The sequence below is a fragment of the Carcharhinus amblyrhynchos genome, chromosome 33, assembly GCF_965287045.1.
Source record: "Carcharhinus amblyrhynchos chromosome 33, sCarAmb.v2.hapA, whole genome shotgun sequence".
Lineage (NCBI taxonomy): Eukaryota > Metazoa > Chordata > Chondrichthyes > Carcharhiniformes > Carcharhinidae > Carcharhinus > Carcharhinus amblyrhynchos.
Genome location: NC_137356.1, coordinates 11,700,412 through 11,724,628, shown reverse-complemented (window position 1 = coordinate 11,724,628; position 24,217 = coordinate 11,700,412). Strand labels below are relative to the sequence as shown.

Here is a 24,217-nt window from a genome sequence, read left to right as displayed (position 1 = left end):
TCAGTGGATTTACTGGAATTAATACATTCTTAATTCACATTCTTTTTATATTTATTAATAGCATTGCATCCTGAATTACCACTAAAATAGCAATAACAGTGGTTAGTGCTGCTGCCTCACAATGCCAGGGACTCAGAGTCTGCATGTTCTCCCTGGCATGTCTGTGTGTGTTTCCTCTGGGTGCTCTGGTTTCCTCCCACAGTCCAAAAAGGGTTAGGTTTAATGGCCATGTTAAATTGCGCCTTAGTGTCAGGAGGATTAGCAAGATAAATACGTAGGGTGATGGAGTAGGGCCTGGGTGGAATTGATGCGGATGCAGGCTCAATGGGCCAAATGACCACCTTCTGTACTGTAGGGATTTTATGATTCTTAACCTCTTCAAATGTCTTCATTTTGTCTCTAGGCAATCCTGGATGTGATGGTGAATCTTCAGTTTACTCTGGTCGAAACTTTGTGGAAGACGTTTTGGCGATACAACACTTCCCAGTCCAGTGATGGCTCAGGATTATCAGTGTGAGTGACCAACAAAGAAAGGGATTCTAAAAGTGAGGATAGGAAAGAGACTGAAGTGAGCCACAGATAAGGTGGGTGTGGGTGTTGCACTGGACTCGAGAATTAATATAAAACTGCCCTAATTCCAACAGAATGGCATCAAAGGTTAGCTTTTTAGAAACTGTTTAATATTTTGTCAGGACCTTCCTTAGAAATCAAAAGGGAAACTCAAAACATTATGTAGTCTCTTGCAGTGTCCATAATGTTATTTATTTTTTGCAGTCATGATGAAGCTGAGAAACGCCTTCCTAAGTCATGTCTGGTTGTTCTCTGTAAGTATGAGCCTTCCCTGAAGTGGACGAAATACTGTGATAACATGCTTTACCAAGGTCTGGTGGAGATCCTTATCCCAGATGTCTTGCGGCCTATCCCGAGTGAGTATTTCCAGGACAATTAAATAGCTCATCAGTCATTTAGAATTATGACTAGAACAACTTTGTAGATATGTGTTTGCTAGCCTGAGTTGCACTGTGAATCATTGTCCGCAGCAATTGACTGCAGTTAATCGCCTTCCAGGTGCCTTGACTCAAGCAATTCGGAATTTTGCAAAAAGTTTGGAAAGCTGGTTAACCAATGCTATGATGAATGTTCCTGAAGAAATGGTTCGTGTGAAGGTAAGATGGGTGTCTAAATTCTCTAAGTGTAATCTGATACTAGAGGCATTGTATTATAGATTTAGGAGAGACAAATATGAACATGACCATATTAGAATCATAGAATCCCCACAGTACAGAAGGAGGCCATTTAGTCCATCAAGCCTACACTGACAACAATCCCATCCCATCTCTGCAACACCACATATTTACCCTGCTAATCCCCGTACCACTAAGGGGCAATTTTAGCATGGCCAATCCAGCTAACTGGCACATCTTTGGATTATGGGAGGAAACCAGAGCACCTGGAGGAAACCCATGCAGACATGGGAGAACGTGTGGAATTCGCAGTCATCGAGACCAGAATCAAAACTGGGTTCCTGGCTGTGTGAGGCAGCAGTGCTAACCACTGTGCCATCGTCCCAGGCTGCATTTTATCAGCCTTATCAAATCAATACTGTCATGCAAGATGAAATCACTGTACCTAACTGACAAACTTGAAAACCAGCAACACAGCCTGAAATTTCTAGAGAAAAATGACTGACATGAGGCAAATTTTACCATGCTTAAGAACATGAATATTTAAACTTCGCTAATAGCTGGTATTTATATAGTGCTAGAAAAGCATCTTAGGGCACTTTACAGAGATGTATTTAGGCAAAATGGATGTTAAGCCAAAAAAGGAAATATTCGGAGGAGTAAGGAGAAGCTTTGTCAAAGAGGTGTGTTTTCAGAAAAGTCTTAAAACTAAAATAATAGGGTGCTCCAAAGGCCAAAAATGGTTAAAGACATTTGCTGCCAAAGGGATAGTGGGATGTACAAGAAGTCAAGGGTCTGAGAAATGAAGAGTTTGCCAGTGGTCAGGCTGGAAGAGATTAGACAGTGAGGGGTAGGCCATGATGTTTGATCATAACGATGAGAATTTACAATTGAAGCAACCAGGAACCAATGACCTCAAGAAGGACAGGGATGGAGAGCAAGCAGGACATGGTGTGATATAAGTTAGGGACAGCTGTGTTTTGGATGTGCTGAATTTATGGAGGGTGGTGGAAAGGAATCTGGCCGGGTGAGCATTGGAACAATCAAGTCTGGTAATAAAGGTATTTAGAAGAGTTTCAGGAACTGATCTGCTGAGAAGAAGTGCTTGGTGATATTATGAGGATAGAATGAGGTCGTAGTTGAGGTAGAAGGTTGGAAACTCAGTCCAGAGCTGACTAGGAATCTGGTCTAATGGAGTGGTTTGAGATGGCATTGTCTATGATCAAGTCCTTGGTCATAATTGTATTTGGAGGCCAGGTCTATGGAAAGCCTGAGATGTCAGTCAGACTGGTTATATTTCAAAACCCAAACACACTGCAGGATGGGCAGGATATAAGTCACCATAAATTTCATGTGGCTCCTGTAATTACAAGGAAAGTTGGAATGGTACCAGGAACATTTAAAATTCTATCAGGGCATTAGGGAAAAGCTTTGTAATTGACCTACAAATTCAGACCAGTTGAAAGATATGGCCCAGAATTCTCTGCCTACAGGATTCTCCGATCCAACCAGCAGTGCACCCCGGCTTGCAGGTTTCCAGTTGACAGTGGAGGAAGCAGAGAATCCCACCACCAGCAAACAACACACCACCTCCTATGGGTGGGAAACACACGACTGGGAGGCTTGAGAATCTCACCCATGCATATAATGCATAAAAATATGTTACTACAAATACAGCTTTAACACTATTTTATATGTTCGTAGTTCAGAGTATAGCATGTATTCACTCCATCTCAAATAGCATGGTCCCATTTATCCTCGAGGTCAGTTTGTTTGTGTTAAAGTTGATACTGATGCTGAGCCTCACTTCCCTTTTCAGCTTGAAATACTGCTCTGTTGCACATTGTTTCAGGATCCGCGAGTATTTATTCAAGTTGTAGTCCTCTTAGAATTATAACACTTAAATTCATTTTATTCTTAACTTATAGATGCCTCATTTAAAGCTCTATGCCAGAAAATAAATTTGTCCTTAATCATTCCTCTCACACACCATTGGGCCATTATTAATATATTATTTAAGCATTCATTGCTGTTCATTTCTACCTCTTGCAGGTGGCAGCGGCAAGTGCCTTTGCACAGACTCTGAGACGTTATACATCCTTAAACCATCTTGCTCAGGCAGCCCGTGCTGTACTTCAGAATACAGCACAGATTAACCAGATGCTGAGTGATTTAAACCGAGTAGATTTTGCAAATGTTCAGGTAACTAGTGCTGCACCAGAGGAAAGTTCTGGACCCAGTCATGGTCATTTTAGTCAGCTGATCTCAAGCAAGTAATGTTAAGGGAAGAATGACCTGGTTGCTATTATTGCTCCATTCAAACTGACAGCAACTTCTGGAGTCCACAGTTAAGTGCAGAAAACCAGTGGTTGTTGTGAGAAAAATTATTGTTTTTCAGAACAGAGGGTCCACACTGGATGTCTGCTGGACTGCAACCAGTTGGAAATCCATGAAATGGCTAGAACTTTCCATTCTTATGCCTTAGTCTCTTTGTCAAAACCCTTGAAAAATTTACATCTGTTAGAATGAGCTGCAACTGGATTTTTAACAGCATATTATATTTATGGACGGATGGATGGTATAAGTTCATGAGGCTAAGCAGCCTCAATATCATTGAAAGAGTAATTTTATATTTGTTGAATTGTTAAATTTCTCAATTATAAAAAAGAAATTTCACTTTTAAAATGACACCTTTTCCCCAAATTTTATGGTATTTTACCTATAACCTTAATCCCATCTGTATATCCCAAGTATTAATTTTGCCAATTATAAACAAAACTAAATTAAAAGTGGTGAATATTTTTACTTCCCGGTTTGCTGTCTGTGAGAATACTTCAATGTAACTGGCTGCTTACCTTGTTTGATGTCACCACTGCTGCTTTACGATTGGGGATCTCCTTGTCTTAGCCCCAGAAACAAACTACTATTAATGACGGAACTTGGCACCTCAGATGTCAACGTTGAACATCATTGCTTCATAGCTGACTGGAAAAGCAGTCCATTATGTGCACTTAGTGTCCCAGTTTGGGAAGGGAAAACAAAGATTGAGCAGAAGTTATCTCAACTAATTGTATTCCTTTTGGCCCCTGCTGAAAGTGACAATGTGCAGCAGTCGGGCAAGGCAGGGTTCGGTCTTAACTCTGATATCCCATGGCTGAAAAGCATAAGTATACTCAGTTGGAGAATGGTCCAGAACCTTCCCAACACCTAGGAAGCTACACTGCAACATAACATACTTCCATGAGAGGAAGAAAACAAAAGTCACAGGGTAAAATGTGATTCTGCTGAACCCAAGGTGAACAGGTCAGTGTGATAAAAATCCAGTACACGTGATGTCTATTTAAGCTGTTTTAAAGCAAATGTCATTTCAATGTGGTAGCTGGAGAGCTTTGATCGGTATTGTTAAAGGAAGACTTGCAATGATATACGTCTTCATCAGGTCTTAAAGTACTTCACATTCAACTAATTAGTTTTCAGTGCAACTGCATTATTATACGTGGACTTAGCAAGATCTCACAAATGGCAATTAAATCAGTTATCTTCTTTTGGTGCCTTGAACTCAGGGAAGAATGTTGGCAAGAGCAGTGGGAAAACTCAGGTCTTAGAGTCATGTCATGGGTTATTTAACATCCATGTCAACTACCAGAGCAAGTAGATAAGAGTCAGATGAATGTATAACTTCAGAGCAGGAATGGGCTCTTCAAGCCTGCTCTACAATTCAATGAGATCATGGTTAGGTGTAACGTCTCATCTGACTAATGCAGCGTTCTCGGTATTGGAGTGTGAAATTCAGCTGGAGCCCTGGAGCAGAACTTGAACATCCAAACTTCTGACTCCAAAAGGATGCTGTCAATCAAGCCAAACACTACTTATGACTTATGTCAGATTTGCATTCGCAGGTTCGACCAGGAGTTGATGCTAGATTGATTATGAGTCATGTAGTGTGAAGCTGATGAGCAGAGCTAAATCAGCCCTTGAAGAGTGCACTATGGCAGTGAGACGGGTGCCTGACTGCAGACCTAGTATTTTGTTAACATTTGATGAGCAGATTTGCATGTAATAATAACTCATTGATTTTCTCAGGAACAAGCCTCATGGGTGTGTCGTTGTGAGGATGGTGTCGTACAAAGGCTGGAGCAGGATTTTAAGGTGACCTTACAGCAGCAGAACTCCCTGGAGCAATGGGCATCATGGTTAGACAGTGTGGTAACCCAGGTCCTCAAACCATATCATGGGAGTCCCAGTTTCCCCAAGGCTGCCAAACAGTTTCTGCTCAAGTGGTCCTTCTATAGGTAGGTCTCTTTGTATTGTCCTCCAAAGATAATATGTGTAATTAAATAGAAATCTGATTGACTCTCCTGTGCATCAATCATGTTATTTGAATTCAGGTATGGTATCAATATATTTCAATCACTTGAAGAAAACTTTTCATTTTATATTGCGTGGTTTTATTTCTTATCAGCATTCAAGGCAGCCTCATCTCCATGTGAGGAGTATGATGAGTAACTGTCAAAGATTTTGTACAATATTAACCATGGAACCAAGATTTATATTTATGCATGTCTTTCAGAGTGAAAGATTTTGTGCCATAGCAACATTGATTGTTCTGTTAGCATGCTCTTGAATTGTTTATGAAGAGACAGCCTCTCTATCTATAGTATGTTACAGGACAGTAAATATGTTACCTCACTTTGAATAAATGGGTTGCCTCACTTTGAGCTCCAATGTTTCTAGAGATGTGTCTGCCATGATTTCTGGACACAAGTATGTGGTTTAAAGGCAGTAAGAGGAAAAAAGAAAGGCTTCCATTTAAAAAAAAATTTTGATCCACAGACTGCCTCAAAGCATTCTATATACAATGGATTACTTTTTAAAGTGTGGTGTCTTGTAGGCAAAACAAGAACTATACAGAACATCTAACTTGAAAGGGTTTCAGTTAGACAAAGTGGCATTCTTGTTTCAACTGGGATCCTCCACACAATGCTGGAGTGAACTGGCTCCAAGCCAGCAAAAAAAAACTTATGACTTTTTAACATCATGATACAAATAGCACCTCCAATTAACCCTCTAACTTTCATGTAGTATAAAAGGGGGCTAGTATGTCTCAGTGTTGGTCCTTGTTCCATACCGGTGACTGGGATCTTCCCCCCCACAAAAAAATTCAATGATGTTTATCAATGCTACAATAACTTGTTACCTGTCAGTGACTTTAATCCAGGGAGTTTTGCTTTAAAGCAGGCTTGTCCAGTCTTTTACGTGGAGGGTTGTTTCAGTTTTTTTCACTCAGTAAATTTCAGAAACATGAATTTTAACAAAACCCATTGTATTAAAAAGGAAAAAAAGGAATAAGTGTCAAAGCAGTAATGAATAAAGGTGAGGTAACTAGAGAGGGTTGATGAGGGTTACCTGGTTGATGTGATGCACTTGCAGAAAGTGGTTGATAGAGACCAGCATAATCAACTTGCCAGCAAAGTTGAAGCCTGTGGAACAAAAGATATAGGAGCAGTACGAATACAAACTTGGAAGATTGCCAGGAAGCAGAGTGAATATCTGTTTTTTGGATTGGAGGAAGGTGTATAGTAGCGTTCTGCAGAGGTCAAGAATAAGACCGTTGCATTTCTTGATGTATGTTAATGACCCAGGCTTGGATGTAAGGGCACAATTTCAAAATTTGTAGATGACACAAAGTTGGAAGTATAGTGAACTCGGATAGTGGACAGGCCAGTGGAATGGGCAGACGTGACAGTGAACTGAAATGAGACATGTTGGTAGGAAGAACAAAGAAAAGCATTACAAACTAAAGGGTACAATTTTAAAAAGGGTGCAGGACCAGAGGGTATATGTGCGCAAATTATTGAAGGTGGTCAGATAGGCTGAGAAAGTGGTTAAAAGGGCATATGGGACCTTGGGCTTCATAAATAGGCTCAGTTCACAAAAGCAAGGAAGTTATGGTGAGCCTTTATAAACTGCAGTTTCAGCCACAACTGTTGTATTTTGTCCAGTCCTGACACTACATTTTGGGAAACCTTTAGAATGCACAGAAAAGAATTAGGAGCATCGTTCTAGGGTTAAGGAACTTCAGTAACAAGGATAAATTGGAGAAGCTGGGGTTGCTCTCCGTAGAGGAGAGATTTGATAAAAGTGCTGAAAATCAGGAAGGGCCTAGCTTAGGTAGGTAGAGAAAAACCACTCGCATTGGCAGACCAGCATTTGAGAACCAAAGGATCCCAATTTGAGGTGTATGACAAAAGAACAAGTGGCGACATGAGAAAAAACTTTTTTTCAACAGAGTTGTTAGATTTGGAATACATTGCCTGAGACCATGGTGCAAGCTGATTCAATCATGACTTTCAAAAGTGATTTAGATAAGCATCAAAGTAATTTGCAGAGCGATGGGAAAATGATGTGTATGTGGGACTAGCTAAGTTGCTCTTGTGGTGGTCCACAGACAAGAAAGGTCAAATAGCCTTCTGTTGTGCTGTAATTATTCAATAATCCTATCATAGTCTCCACCTAATAAATTTCCTATCATGGTCAGATAATTAAGGAGTAGGTGGCAAATAGAAACCAACTATAATAGCACTTTGTCTTCTTCCCAAGTCAAAATCTGACATGGGATACTTGGAGATTCAAGGATGAATATGTATTTCTAGAGAGTGTACAGTGAGGAGCTCTTCTTGATAACACATTTAAAAGAACTTCAGGAAGAACTGTTCTTATTTCAGTTCAATGGTGATTCGAGATTTAACTTTGAGGAGTGCAGCAAGTTTTGGGTCCTTTCATCTCATTCGCCTTCTGTATGATGAATACATGTACTATCTGATAGAACACCGTGTGGCACAAGCAAAGGGAGAAACACCCATTGCTGTCATGGGTGAGGTAAGTCACATCCTGCTTCCATCAGATTCTCATTATTAGATATGTTTAAATTTGTTCATTGGGGATGTGCTGAACTCTGGCTGATGTAAATGTTGTTTGCTAAACCATTTTTAGCTGCCATCATTGTTGAAATACTGTTTGTTTTTCCAAATGTAAAAAAGAATAAATATTAATTTTCTTGTGTAAAACTAAAGCAGAATAACATTTTAACACTGAGTAAATACATCTGTAAATCTGAGAAACAAATATCAGCGTATAGTCATAACGAATGACAAATACATTCAACAAATGAAATATTTTTATTCCAATCTTGATTTTGTGAAACATGGTAAAATATTCATTATGGCATTAAATAGGTAATCACAAGTGGACCATCTTAAACATCAGGCTGATAATCAAGTACTCCATGTCTTGAACTGCGTCCAATTCTCTTCCAGTTTTGTAACACAACGAATTAAAGGCAAAGTAAATCATTTTCCTTCTTTATATTGTAGTTTGCTGATCTTGGACGGGCTTTAAACCCTTTGGACCCTGACAAAGGTAGGTACTGTGCTTGGACACAGTAATTAACGCTTCTCTTTATTATTATAGTTGAGTTTGTAGCATTGGAAGCTTTCTAACCCAATACTTCGGTCAGATTGATTACTTTTACAAATCTGGAGGGTGAGAGGCATTGTACTCCAAGCATTTGGATTGCAAGCCCCATATCTTCATCCACAGATTATCTTGCATCTTACTCTTACCATTTACATTGACTCAACAACCACAGTTGGGAATGACGATTGTCTGTTTCCCTTATTTATTGGTATTGTATATTGTGACTGATCATTGTTGCTGGGTGCCAGTCATTTATCCATAATTGTGACTGATCATTTTTGCTAAGTGCCAGTCATTTATCCATTATATGCACCACGTCCTCCAAACTCCTTAAAGTATCTCTATGCAAGCATGTTCTTTAGAACAGCATGATCTGTGTATCCATTTGGAAGATAATTATGAAAAAAACGAAGAACATGAGAAGGGAGGAATGAAATCAGGCCTATCACCAGATTGCATTAACCCTGAGGCTTGGGACTGTGCATGGAACCAGGTCAGATAATATTCATCCCATTATTAGCTATGGGATTCAATTATTGATTGTGTGAAGAATAAACACCAAAGCAGACCAGTTGAGCTGAATAATCTGATTTTTGTCCAAATGAAATTAACACTGTGCCTGCATTTTTAAAGTATATTATCCTAATTTCTAATCTCTTTACTGTCTTGAACATGTTGTCACCTCCCAATTCAACAATGAGTTTTCCCACAACTCCATGTTTGGATCTCTTCAGCCAGGTTTCAACTCTTACCACAGTACCAGAACAATTATGAGGAAAGTTGTAAATGGCATTCTCTGTGATTGTGGTCATCTTCCTCCCTGGAGCCTTTGATACAGTTAACCACATCAACTTCATCCACTGTCTCAAGCTCAGGGACTGCCTTTGGTTGGTTTTGCCCATATCTATCTGAGCAGGACTATTGTAGCTTCAGCAGTGGTTTCCCTCCTTCCCCATACTCTGGAGTACTCAAAGATCTATCTTTGGTCCTCTCTTCTTCCTAAGTGATCATGGAATCATCTTTCACATGCCGCTACCTAAACTAGCTCTATCCCCCTCCCCCCAAGCCTCTTTTGACCTTATTACTGCCTTTGTATTTGCCCAAGATCCAGTCTCAGATTAGCGACAATTTTCTCCAGTTAAGCACAGGGAGACCAAAGCCATTATTTCAGCCCCTGCCCAAGTCCTGTACCTTGACCACCAATTCCATCCCCCTCCTCGGTTAATATGTCAAGCCAAGTCAGACTGTTTGCAGCCTCAGTACTCTGTTTGATCTCTATCTGATTCCAGCTCCATTAGACCTTGGGCATCTCCGTGTCCAATCTTGCACCAACTGCTGCTCACTCACTCTCTTAAATTGGTTACTGGTCCTCAGTTACTCCAGATTAGTATTCTCACCTTTAAATCTCTTTGTGACCAGTCTCCTCCCTATATCTGTAGTTTTTGCCAGTCCATCATGTCCATGCAACTCTCCAACTACTGGTGTATCCACCCCTCACCCCAACTTGGCTTTTAGAATGCCATGCCCAGCATCCAAAATAGCTTTTATAAATCACCTCATCACTCTTCCTCCTCAAAACCCACTTGTCTGGCTGAGCTTTTCTCCTGTCACCTTTCCAATTATTCCTGTTTTACTTGGGATATTTTCGATGTTAAAAGCAGTGGACAATGCAATGCTTGTTACTTATCCAGGAATGTGGACTTTTAAATTACTTCAGCCAAGTTTATGTTTTTGTCATTGTCCCCAACAAAGCTAACAACTGTATGCAAAGTATATGTTCCTTAAGCAGTCTTTACTTTGAGGTTTGCTGACCATTGACCTGCAGGTGGGGGGTGCACTGCCAGTGGGACTGGAGAATCCCACCAGCATGAACGGCCAGAGAATTCCGACCAATATTTTGCAATGGATGTTTCCAGTGAAGCGTTTCTTGTCGGTATTCAAAGTTGTCAATTTATGATCCAAGCGGTTGGGAAGAATGTCAGCAAAGTGTCCTGAATGAAGGAAACCAGTTTTATGGAGGAAGGGTCAAATTATTTATTTACTTGAATATGATAAACCTGAATTTGCCTTATTTTCCTTTTACACCATTTTAATCAGATGAGGAGGAGGAGGAAGAAGAAAGTGATGATGACAGCCAGCAAGAAATTCCAATGGACAATGAACCCACATTAGTGACCGACTCCATGGAGCCACCAGCCAAACTGCCAAGGACTGATTCGAGGGGAGTTTTCGTCCAAGCACCACCAACCAACTGAGAACAAAATGTAGGACAAAAAAGAGGAAAGCTTTCACTTGAATTTTAACACGATTCACTCACCATCCATGGCACTTAATTGCCATTGCGTAGAAAGACATTGTCAATAGTTATCACGAATCTCAAAACATCTACCAAAATTATTTTAGTTCAACATTTATTTATATGAGTTGTATTAAGAAATAAAAGAAGAAATTTCCTTTCAGAAAATTGGGCACCAAGAGTAGAGTACGTTGGCAAATGAATCTTTTTACACAGTTACAAAGTTCAAGGCTGCTCAACTCTCAGAATATATAGAAACTGAAGCTTTACATAGCTCAGGGTTGTGCTGCATCCTTTGCAATCTGTGGCTTGTATTGTTTCTTTGAAAACCAGCGAGCCAAGTAGGACAGTAGCCTTTTGCCCAAACACCACCATCTCATCTCATTCAGCTACAGTTACTTTTATTTTCCGAGCAAAAACAGTATATCAGCGCGTATTGTTTGCTGCCACTGGAATAAAATGAAAGGAGAAATTAAAATTCCCTCTAGAATTTCTAACAAAATGCTGGTTTTCTTTCAACTCAAATGAGGTCTGTTTATAAGTTTATTAGCACTGTTAAACATTGTACATGATGTGGAGATGCTGGCTTTGGACTGGGGTGAACACAGTAAGAAGTCTCACAACACCAGGTTGAAGTTCCACAGGTTTATTTGGTATCACAAGCTTTTGGAGCGAAGCGTTGGGTTCACAAGCACGGCATATATAGACAGAGATGCAATTGCAAGATAATATTCACATCACGACTAACACCGACACTGCAAACCTCAAAGTGGAGAGTATCTCCAAGAAGATCTGTCTATATATGCGATGTTTATGAACCCAACTCTCCAATCACCTGATGAAGGAGCAGTGCTCTGAAAACTCAAGGTACCAAATAAACCTGTTGGGCTTTAACCTGCTGTTGTGAGACTTCAAACATTGTACAGGTATAGGAACTAGTATGTTTGGTACTTGGGCCTCTGATGCAAAATAAACTGTGGAACCTACTAGACTGAGAGGTCAGGTTAGACATGTTATTTTAAATATTCAAATTTTAAAAGAATTACAAGCTCATTAATCACGCAAACAGCTTCAGCAGCAGTTAACCTGCTGCCACTTTGAACTAAGGACATAGAGAAGAACTGAATCAAAGATAACTCATCCTAGATTGACAAATATTACAGTACTTCCATACTAATAAGTCGATCTTGGAGGAGTTCCTGTGTTTATTGCATGGCTTTTGTTTTTAATATATTTGTTTTAATAGTTAAACATATTTATTGAACTCATTTGGAAAGGCCATGCAGTATCTTGTGTAGAGCAGTGGGTGGTCTGTGTAAAAAGAAACACTGACTCCACACATGTGGGTTGTTTTTATTTGACTTTCACACAGGTAAATTACTAACCATTTGGATGGTGCATTTATCTCTGCTTCTGTTGGAATTAAATTTTATTTCTAGTCAGATCCAACAGATTCTGTTTTGTCCTTTGACTCTGTTCCTCTTGGTATGACCCCAGTTACTGCTCATGGGATTGAAGAATTGACCATTAACAGAGCACAATGAGGCCCTATCCTGAAAAATAGGAAAATTCTGGCTGAAAAATGCTCATTAATTTTCTATCCTTAGTCTTTCTAAGGAAAATAGTCAAGCCATTGTTTTCCTGTGGTTACACAGCCAATAAGAAATTTCTCTCTTTCTGTCCCCCTATAAAAGCACAGGATTATTGAATATAGTAAGACACTCCTCATCAGAACTGAAATAGTTGCAAGTCCAGAATACGAGAGAATTAAGAGTTCAGAAAATTATAAGCTTTTCCTTATTGCACAGTGCATACGCAATCTGCAGGAGATGAACCTGGAATCTGTGAAAGGGTGAGAAAATAGCACATGTCAAGAGAGCTCGCCGATAATGTTAGTCATGCTGCATCATTTCACACTACAAAACTCGCTAGGAACGAAAGTAGGATTGCTAGACAACAGGAACAATCAGGGTGCAAACCTATTGTACCTTCTTCAGTGGCATGATTTGGTTGGTGAAAAAGATAATTCAACTAACACGATTTTGCTGATCTGTTGACAAAAGATTCAGGACCTGTCACATCTTCCCATATGATTTATTGACTTAATTTAATTATTAATGGTACTATGCAGTGTGTAATGGAATTTTGAGTTTCTGTTTCCCATTGAATAACCGATTCATTACTCTTGCTCTGTTCAGCACGGATGTCCCTGTTAAAATGTTACAGTAAAGGGGATAGAAGTTGTTAGCACCATATTCGCATTGACTTCTCTCTCGCAGTCCTGATCACCTTTGCTCTACTGGACCTGCCACACTTTGCGAGCTAATGAATTATGAGATTGTAGACAATTTATATGACAGCCCAATTCAACAATATTAGTTCTCATGCTGCATCTTGTATTTAAATTGATGAAGATCACTGTTTGAGGCCAACAGTGTTCTCGTCATTTATTAAGCAAAACATTAAGCTTCCCAATCTACCTGCTGAATATTTTTTAGTGTCATTTTAACAAGACACAATCGTAAAGCAAGGGAAATCCATAATTCCGCCCCTGATAAATCAAATCTTGTGCTGAATTTTTTTTTTTTTTTGCTCACTTGTGCCAAGCCAAAACTTGTTTTAAAATCAATTTTCTTCTTTGTGGATGAATTGTAAAAGCATGATGTGCTGATTCATCAGGTATCACTGCCTTCTGTAATTACTAAAATTATCAACACTCCAAGAAACAATGTTAACAGAGAAAGTGAATTGCAAGGCACTTTGAGTTTGTTATTTTTCTGGCTTCCTTGTGTTAATTTTGAACCTTGGATGGGATTTTCTGATCCTGTCATGGGGAAATCCAGCAGCCCAGCCAAATGTCCATTGACTTTCAGCAGGACTGGATAATCCCAGCAGCAGGCAGGACCAGAAAATCTTACCTCTTGTGTGGGATTTTCTGGCCTCACGCACCCCAAGACTGGAAATTTGCATCTGAGGTCCTGCCCTCCACGGTTCCGCAGCGAATGGGATGGGAAAATTCCATCCCTTCTGTTTGAGGAAGATTGGAACTTCTTAGCTAAAACCAAGCTCTATCCAACTAACCATTGAAAGTATACAGTGAATAACTGCGAACTCTTTGGGACTCCTGCATGTTGGGACCCAAAACTCAAAATGCTATTATATTTTGAAGAAAGTTATGGCCGTAATCTTTCCACTGTTCATGCTAGTGGGATTTTCCCATCCTACCACAGTGAACAGAGATTTGGCTGGCTGCCAAATTTTCTGAACTCTGTCTCAACCTAATATATACATGCACATTTGTAGGAGGCGTCATTGGAAAGTAATCAATCAACATTTTGACTTTGCAAGCCTTTCGCAAAGCCTCTTTCAACAAGGCCCATACTGTCATTATCCACTGATCATTAACTTACTTTGGCTCCCTCACTCTGCTTTCCCTCTTCTCAATGAGCAATCACCATTTTGAATTAGTTTTTGTTGCCTTACAGAAATTTCTAAGAGAAACCAAAATAAGAATTCAGATTATTATTTCCTGTTTGTGAGCTTAAAGATGCAACTGTGTGTAGTCTGTAAGAACTGCTGAATAGAACAAACTGCAGTTTTTTGAATCACTTTATATTTTTTGTATTTGGATGCAAAAAGAGTACTTCTCAAAGAGCCATCCAAGAACTTGTTTCTTCCATGTCCTAGTAACTTTTCTGAGCTGAGCTGTTTGCTTTTACCTCGCCAAAATTGGCTTTTCACCTGGCCCAAGGTAGAATTGTGAAAATGAATTCTGAAATAAAAATTAAACAAAATTGACTGCAAGTCAGGGGAGAAAGGAATATGTTTGGAGGGTAAGGGAAGGATGTACAACAGGCCATACAGAGAAAGAGCAGGATTAGGGGAGGAAATAACACCAAAGACATTTGCGCGTTGGGCATGTTTGATCATCAGCTAATCAAAAGTGGAAAGAATATGGTCCCAAATGCAGAATCTTCCAGTGTTTCTAATGCCCTCATTGTCCAATGTGTTTAGATTAGTGCTTCAAAGTCCAAATCATAACCATAAGGTCATGATTCAGCCAACAGAACATGTCGGCCAGGAGAAGCAAGGACACTGACATGATGTCTTGATTAGCTGTGACTAGGAAATTTTGTTGCAAGTTCTGTTAAGTTTTTTTTGTTTTTTAAAATCTACATAACACGCTCAAGGATGTCTAAGTATTTAACAAATAATGGAATGGGAAGGTGACCCTTAAAACTAATCCTTTTTTGATTTCTGAGGTAAGATGTAATGCTGAGTTTTGTGATGAAATCCTGCAATGTGAGCAGCCCCAGAAGATGCGCATTAGTTCAATAACTGGCATCTATGCTTTCCTTGTTTCATAAGTCCTCTGGCAGTTATCATTAATAGTTGGGGAGGGCAAGCATTGAGGGACCTGACTATTTTCTTGGCTTTTCACTGGTTCGTAGCTAAGATTAAATAATTAGAGCATTTGCAAAAGGTGGCAAGATTTCCTCAAGGGCATTGACTTTTATTCAAAAGATCTCCACTTCCTACAGGAGGAAGCAAACCTACCTCAAACGCATTTGATTCCACTCCGAAAATGTCCATTCACAGCGGTATACACGGTCTCCCTCTCTGTGCTATGCTACTAGCTAGTGGTGTCAGTAGAAGAAACCCACCCGTGGATCCTTGAACAACTCCATTTAAGAACAACAGAGACACTGTTTCAGTCCAACGTGAGTCACTGCTTTGACTGGGCTGTGCGGGACTGTTCTTCCCACGCTGTATCTAATGCAAACATTATTGGATACTTGGAATAATTTGGTGTCATAGGTATAGAAACCCCACACAAGGGATAAAAAAAGTTGAAAAAAATCAAATTTGAGGTGCTGGTCATTTTCTCCTATTGAAAGAAAGAGTACTTTGAACAGTATTTCCCCTCTTTAAGTTTAGTGATTATTTCCAATCTGAAAGCCTGCTACCAAGAGATCATGCATTTATCCCCACACCTGATTGATGTGGCCATCATCTGGACAGGTTACTGCATTTGGATTAACTGATATTATGGGGACAATTCTCCCTAAATTGCTGAATTGGTAGGAAAACTGTTCTGGATCGCTGTTTTTTTCAGTGCAGCTTCACACTTGAATCTCCCACATTCTGTGCAATGCAGAGGACACAATCAGGAATCTCATGAAAAACCCGGGGGCGGGGGGGGTGCGTGGTTGGGGCCTATTTGCGCCAGAACTGACAGTTCTGGAATTCTGCACATGCGCAGTGACCCCGATCTGTCAGTCTCCTTGTTTGCTGGCTGGCCAGCCTAGCATCCCTGCAGTGCTGCTGCTCAAACCCCACACCCCCCACTGCCCAATTGTGGCCCCCACAACAATTCCGGGCCAGCCTGACACCCCGACTTCTCTTCCCACTCTGATGTACAGCCCACTGGGCCCTCAGCCGGGGGTACAGGCTGGCAGTGCCAAAGTGCTCATGCCCAGCTACACTCCATTGCCCGACACCTGAGAGGCCCCGATTGCCCCCCCTTCATTCTGGTGGAGTCTCCCACTAGTTCCTCAAAAGTGGGAGCTACTCTAAACCCTACCAGACAGAAGTACTCCTGGCGGGGTGCAATATGCAATCGGGCCCAATAATCACATACAAACTATATTTAAACTACATTAAAAAAAAAGATTCAAATGACTTACCTCTCTTCCCACTGGTTTTCAGCATGGTCTCTACTGCGACTATTCTCTAGTTCTGGGAGACACGCGTGCGTTCCCAGAGCATGGACAATCCTGGAAAAAGGCCGACACGCGATTCTCCCAATCCGGCCCGCCAGAAAAGTTGCGGGCCGCAATGGGAGACTTGGGCCATATGTTTCTTCTACTCTGTCATTGTCTATTTTCTGTACTCAAAAGTCAATAACTCATATTGCAGTGAAGTTGTTCCCTGTATTAATTAACATTTTAAAAAGTATATATTGAATTAATCTTAGCTTGCAGTAATATGGTAGCAGAAGTGGTCGTTTAGCAAGATAAATCTATGCTGCTAACTCAACCCTGAGATGAAGGGACTACCTTTAACTTTCAGCAATGGTGTTATAAAACCACTACTGGATTGGCTGCCTAGATACACCTGGTTAAATATCCCACCAGATATTCTTTTCAGTGGCTTTAATAGAGGTGTAAATTGTCTATCCGTTATACACTCCACCCATCTTATATCAACAGAAGTTAACATTATGCCCAAAGACTCTTTTCAAAGTGAGTCGTATTGACTCTGATAATAATTATGAAGTTGTGCTGTTTCCAGCCCATGTAATACAAAACAGCATTGAAGATTTTCAAATCTAAAATATTTGCGGCTATAACATTAGAAGCTCTTGCAATTATTTCTTGCCAGTTCTGCAGGGGTGTTAATTATCTGAGCCAAAACTTGGTGTGAAATGACCCAGTTGATGCTGTGGTGAACACCCATGCCTCATTGGTGTGAGAACTGTAGCAGTTGTCTTGCGATAGAAGCTGTACATCTGCTGATTGTGCAGTCATTCGCAATGATTCATTTTGGCTTCTAGATTGTATAGTGGTGCCATTGTCTGCTTGGTTAGTTAAGACTTGAGTGCAAAATTCTGAAGCAATAAATATATGCTGAAGAATTTTGCTCTCTTTTGTTAGATCTGGCAGAGTAAAGGTGACTCATATAAATGTAGTTTGCACCAAATTTTGTTGGCCTGCCTTTCCTTAAAAGGACCCTTGAGGAAGCCAATCCAAAATTATTCCAGCTGCTCTCAGTCCAATAATAAATACAAAGCCAATTTTATCAGTTCCCACAAGCAATTCCTTTCCTTCATGTTAGAAGACCAAAACTTGAATTATTAATTTAATTTCTATTAATGTTGTTAAACTATATCACCAACATGCTTAATTATCTTTCATAAAAATAATTTAACTGCACGATCACAAGAGACCTAATTCCTTATAGTCTTGTATCCAAGGGGTTGTAGGAATGTCAACCCATTAGCCTTGTTATTTTTATTTTTACTTGAAGGGCTACTCTTGGCAGGACTGGTGGATTTTTAACCAGAGTTCAGACTTTTGCATTCTGTAATGCTGATTTTCTTTTCTCTCTTGAAAGTATAAACCTTGAAGGTGAAGGTGGAAGTAAAGGTGGTGAGTGGGAAAGTGTTGTAAAGTGACTGGTTTCCCTTAAATTGATGAAAAGGAGGTACAATAGGTGGAAGGTATAAATGACAGGTAATTTTCTAATATAAACAGATGTTTGGTAGTACAAAGGAATGACCAAACCAGTTCCTTAAACCTTAAGGAATAAATCTTTAATGGAGTATAATTTTTTTTTAAAGTTTAGATCGCAGTTATTTTCAGAATGCAGATAAACCCAAGTAAATTTGGTTCTAATTTACATTAGCTGAATAATTACTCAGTGCTGGGGTTTACTTTCCCAGTCTGGATTACAAAGTTCTTTCCAAAGCTCAGGGTGAATCTTATGTTGGCTTCTTCCAATATGATGATGTAATTCAGCATGAAAGCTTCCTCTGAATATAATATTACTTGACTGTATTTTTCCATAGTTTCATCATATCTGAAGAAGCCCATGTGGAATTTGAATATGGAATTCTTGTCACGGCCCAAAGTCAAACTTCTCGAAGATAATCGGGTTAACAGTTGGCTCTTCAACTTTCTGTTAATTCATTCAGAAATAATGTCCCCTTAAATCTCTCATGACTAATTATGCATGTATTTTTTCTGTACAAGCTTCAATAAGGCAACAATGGAAATGCTTGACTGGCCATTTCCATATGTATCAGAATTAATTGTTTTATCTTGCGCTTTTTTTCTCCTTTTCAAGTGCAATTAAACAGGTCCACACTTTTTAAGTGGACTCTTCGCAATAGAGCATTTTCCTTCAAGCGCACATGATCATTTAGATCAGCAGTACAATTTTCAGGTTTATAAAATTCGGCAACTGTCGCCCGACTCGATAAAAGTAAACAAAATGAGTTAGAAATGTTCTGTTAAACTGTCACACAAAATTACATGGTAGCAATTTGCAGTATTGTATTTTGTACCTTTGTTCGAAACCTAGGGACAATATTACTGGTTGCATGTTTAATTTAAAAGTTTCTGATTATAAGCATACAAAGAGCAACACAGTCGTTAGCACTGCTGCCTCACAGCGTCAGGGTTCAATTCCTGGCTTGGATCACTATCTGTGTGGAAATTGCACATTCTCCCCGTGACTGTGTGGGTTTCCTCCGGGTGCTCCAGTTTTCTCCCGCAGTCCGAAAGACGTGCTGGTTTGGGTGCGTTGGCCATGCTAAATTCTCCCTTGGTGTACCCGATCAGGTGCTGGAGTGTGACTACGGATTTTCACAGTAACTTCATTGCAGTGTTGAAGTAAGCCTACTGGTGACACTAATAAATAAACTTTAAACTTTATATTGAATTATAACTGAGGATTGTGAGCCAAGCGGCAATAGACAGGTGAACCTGCAGAAATATTTGAAAGCTCTGATTTCTGTTGTCAAGAACAGTAGCTTGCCCATCAAATCATATAAATACCATAGCTAATGTTGGCTTGATGTGTTTCTGCTTTCACCTATCTTGCAGCCTATACATTGAGACATTATTTTTCCAATTTCAAACACAATGTTACCCTTTCATCTGTCAATCCCCCTTAGTATGTCATATCTAGACCGTCTGTTTTTCTCTTAGATTGATGTGGGAGTGAGAGGTTCACCGAGGTATAGATTACCAGTGCTGGGAACACGTCGTCACTTTTAAGATCATTTATAAGACCAAACATATGCTTGAGATTTTTCATGGATTAGTTGTAAAGCAGTGATCTCACTTAACAAACCCTCTTTCTGTCATGGGAGCAGGGCCTTGTGGATGTATAAAATTCCCTACTTTTCCTCCACTATCCATCATTGTGACTGACCTCTTTTTGAGAAGATGAATTTCTGTCCATTTCTGGGTATTTTCATGCATTGGGTCCATTTCCATTGAGTGTGCTGGGATTGACCAATTTATTTCACATAAGATCCCTATCAGCAGCACCTAAAAAGCTATGCTGTATTCTAGTGCAGATGAAAGAGGAAGGCTACCAAGAAGGTGGAAACCATATTTATTTCCCTGTCTTCCATACATACACACTTGTATAACCACAAAGGAAGCAAGGGAAAAAAATGTTAAGATATTTTCTGTGTCCAAAGATGTGCAAGTTAGATGGATTGGCCATTCTAAATTATCCCTTATTGTCAGGGGGATTAGATGCATGGGGTTACAGGGATAGGGCCTGGGTGGGACTGTTGTCTGTGCAGGTTTGATAGGCCAAGTGGTCGCCTTCTGCACTGGAGGGATTCTATAATAAATTAATTGGCTACATTGATGGGTGAGGTCTCCAATGATGCACATGGCACAACACAGAGCAGTGTGACCAGTGAAGGCTCCCAGTTACAAATCCTGTTTGTGCTGAAATTTTTTTTTGAATCAATTGTTTCTAATGCAGTTGTATGTATTGATAAGGAAGTTATATTTGTATGTAGTAGCTCTCTGATCTTGCTTTATTCCCTGGACTGCTCAGCTGCTAATGTCCAGTCACTAGTTCCAGAATAATTGTTTCTTTGTCTTACAGTCAAAGAAAGCAAAGAAATTTTAATAGGAAACTGGGCTTACTCAATATCTGTAGTACAAGTACAAACAGTTGAATTAAACTATAGTCGTAGTATAAATAACATGGCTTGAAAGTGCAGAAATTACTTGTCAATAGAATTATCTTTTATTTGTCCAATTTTTTGGGAGTGTGTTTCTTTTACACTCAATGCAAACTAATCATCAGTCATATCGTTTCTGCACACTCTTATTCTGTATGTTCTTAACAGCTTATTCTGGCAATCAGTGTGTAGACTTCTGATTATGGAATTGAATCATTCAATCTCACAATGATTGCTCAAAATTGAATTCTGTGTTTGAACATAAAAAGGAAACTTCATTTTCTAGGCTGGAATATTAATGGATGTCTCACGTGATGGTGTAAGAGATGTTTCATTTATACGAATGGCATTTATATCACTTTTGGGTGAGAGAAAGAATGTCAGGAAATCTCCCCTGTCCTGTGGAAAGGAGAATATACTAAATGTGCCTTTTAAGTGAAGAACATTCGAGAATGTGGCCAAATAGCTACCATGTGTGATTCACATCACTAGGTACCATATTTATCATTCAGTCCAATGACAACTACCTACTAGTAAAAGCAAGTACAAGACCTTGAATTCACAATCTGTTGTTTCCAGAAGTATGCATTTCTTCAATTTGGGTTACCTTTTCCTGGGAAAGATAAAGGGTGCCATTATAGGCCCCTCTTGTCAACAGACACTGGCATTGATGGCTGTGGAAGTTGGGTGAATGTCAGAAAATAACTTTTGGTGTCATTAAAATGCAGATTATTCCTTAATTTAACTTTTTAGTCTTAATTTTAATCTTAACCCTTTTTAAATTACATACGCTGGTCAGTTCTGGCTGTAGCCAGCTCACGCATTTGTGTTAGGATGTTGAGTGTTAGTATGTTGACTATGACTATCACAGTTAGCGAAGGCCTCCTGCTTGGGGTTTAGATAAAATTTGAGAAAAAGTGTTGAAAAGGTTTGGATGTCAATGTGCTAAAAAGATCACTGGAAGAAGTTGCTCTTCTATTATTATAACTTAAGTCCCACTCAACAATTGAATGTGACATTTCTCAAAAGAATTGCCAATGAAATTGTGTCCCAATGAACTACTTTCAAACTGTCAAAAGTATATTCTGTGACCTGAGTGCAATTGATCAAATGCCAACTATCCATTGTGCATTTACGTGGGTTTGCAGACGACTCAGTTCACACTCGTTCAGCTGGTAAAATTCTGTGTCACTGTTATGGTTGAGCGTGCATCAATACACCTCTGTGAATTGAGTGTGAATCATCTCAGTCAATGTGTGGAACTCTCCCTCCCACTCAATGGCTGTAAGCAATTCTGTATTAAGCAAAACCAAATTACAGTGGTGCTGGGAACCTGAAATTAGAGCAGAAAATGCTTAGCAAGTCAGAGGGATGTTTGTTGATTTTAAAAATTGGATGGGCCCTAATTTAACTGCATGCGAATGGGTTTTGAGTGATTTTAAAATTGGGTCCATTAACTAGGCTCCCTTCTCCACAGATGCTGCCTGGCCTGCTGAATAGTTCAAGTATTTTCTGTTTTTGTTGAAGTTGTGCGCACATTTTACTGATTTTGCAATCAGTTGGACTGTTAGATTATACCAAGAGCGGGAGAAATGAACACTGCGGTGCGTGCACCAAGAGTAAAACTCTCAAAGTTAAAGTCTGTCTTTAGCGAACGGTCACCATTCTGAGCATGTGACATGACCTGGATAATATAGTCTACTCTAATTCATTCATGATTCAATTTTTGTTTAGGCCATAAATCAATTTAGTGAATTATAGGAATAGACTGTAGCTGCAGCTTCTATCCACAACTAGTATCTCGTTAATGATCCAATATTATTTTCAAATCTGTAGCCAGATTATTTTTGACACTCCAGACTCATAATTATTTTATTAGCGCCTTTCCACATCTGTTTTCAGTCGAGAAGGTGTGATATAAGCCAATCTCTAGGTTTCACTGTGATTACAACTAATACGTTGTATAGCCACATATTAACTGGATCGAAAAACTGGTGTGTTCCCTCCAGCATATGAAACTGGGAGAATTAAGATTTCTGGGATCTACACCTGTAAGCACAGGGCTCTTTCGAGAGCACAGCCAGTAATTTCCTTGCTGCTACATCTCTGCTCTGTCAAAGTAACTTTGCTGGAATTACAAAGAAGATGTCTAACCCACTGCCAGCAAAGCCATAGAATCAAATCCCAAAAAGATTCTTCACCCAGGTATTCATTTAAAAAAGTTGTCACCTCCCATGTATCTAACTCCAATAGAAAACCACTAAGCAAGGTCTACACTGAAGCATGTTGCATTATTCTGCAGCAACCCACTCACATTCAGTATGCTGCATCGTATAAATATCCAAATTATGAACAGGTGTTTAAGAAATGGGTATCCTTGCATTTTTTTTAACACCAGAAATAGCTGATTTTATGAACTCTGTTGTGATCGTGAGAGGAGTCTTACCTCTGTTGTGAGGGGTACATTCTCTCGACTACTTCCTGCACTGCAGAACTTAACGGATGCCTCATAGTTCTAGTATGTTGAGAATGTCTGAAGATTACAGGCTCAAACTAAGATAAGTGCCTCAGTCAAACCATCTGAAGGTAAGTTCGTGAGAAGGTGGTGCTTGGACCTGATGTTAACAGGACCCATTCTACTTCCACCACTCGTATGTTCCCAATGCAATGGGTTGAATTTCCTTCACAGAATTCTGGCCAACTTGATGAGCCCAACAGCAGAGCAGTTCATTGTCTTTTGTTAACCCTTAATATCAAATTAAAACCATTTGTAGGATTTTGGTTTCTCCTTTTCCTGATAGAATGTGTGATGTGATTAATGTATTTTGCAGTTAATGGAGGCACTTGTAATATATTTGTTGTACCAGTTTGTAACTCAAAATTGCATATAGTTTTGAAAGACAAAACGAAATTCTGTGCTTTTGTATGTAATTATAATCTTTATTACACGTTGTATTAATATTGGGTGCATTGTGAAAAGAAAATGATTATTTGATATATTTGTTTCTGAACCATTATGGCCTTATTTGTTGGAACTTTAGTTTTGAGATACATCTGTGATATATAGTTGTACGCTGTTCTGTATCGGAAAAGTAAATATTGTATTTTGTATAAACAAAAAAAATGCTTAGTTTTGTTGTAAACTGGGTGCTTTGATCAGCTTTTGCTGAACTATGGACCTTAGGAGAAGGAAGCAGTATTTGAGACTGCGCTGTTTAATGTTGTAATTCAGCTTGGGGTGATATGTAAGCATTTGTAAGAGTGTTTAGTCCTGGTGCAAAAGCTGTTTTCTACTTTTTGTAGTGTTCCTTTTAAATAAAAGAGCAGATATAACACTCACCTGGCTGCAGCCTTTCACTGTATCTAGAGTTGAGATCTCTCTTTTCTAGCTGGTGCTGTACTATCTAAATCAAAAGGTGGTCTCACTCACTTTCTAACACCTTGGGGTATGTTTTAATAGATCACTATTTTCAAGCACTTTGCAACAGAAAGGGAATGGGAAGCAATGCATATCCAGCAGTTAAAAGAGTTTGTGGAGGTCAGTGA

The 24,217-nt window shown here is 39.5% G+C and overlaps 1 protein-coding gene across 3 annotated transcripts in view; it reads left to right on the top strand.

Annotated features, from left to right (window-relative positions):
- rfx1a (regulatory factor X, 1a (influences HLA class II expression)) overlaps positions 1 to 24,010 on the top strand; it is a 133,060-nt gene extending 109,050 nt beyond the window's left edge. For all 3 annotated transcript variants that reach the window (XM_080216721.1, XM_080216720.1, XM_080216719.1), the window contains exons 11-18: positions 404 to 513; positions 775 to 926; positions 1,069 to 1,166; positions 3,237 to 3,386; positions 5,268 to 5,476; positions 7,910 to 8,063; positions 8,558 to 8,603; positions 10,758 to 24,010. In XM_080216721.1, the coding sequence (XP_080072847.1) occupies positions 404 to 513; positions 775 to 926; positions 1,069 to 1,166; positions 3,237 to 3,386; positions 5,268 to 5,476; positions 7,910 to 8,063; positions 8,558 to 8,603; positions 10,758 to 10,915 (1,077 nt within the window). In that variant the 3' untranslated portion in view covers positions 10,916 to 24,010. The remainder of the gene's footprint in view (positions 1 to 403; positions 514 to 774; positions 927 to 1,068; positions 1,167 to 3,236; positions 3,387 to 5,267; positions 5,477 to 7,909; positions 8,064 to 8,557; positions 8,604 to 10,757) is intronic.
- The last annotated feature ends 207 nt before the right edge of the window (positions 24,011 to 24,217 follow it).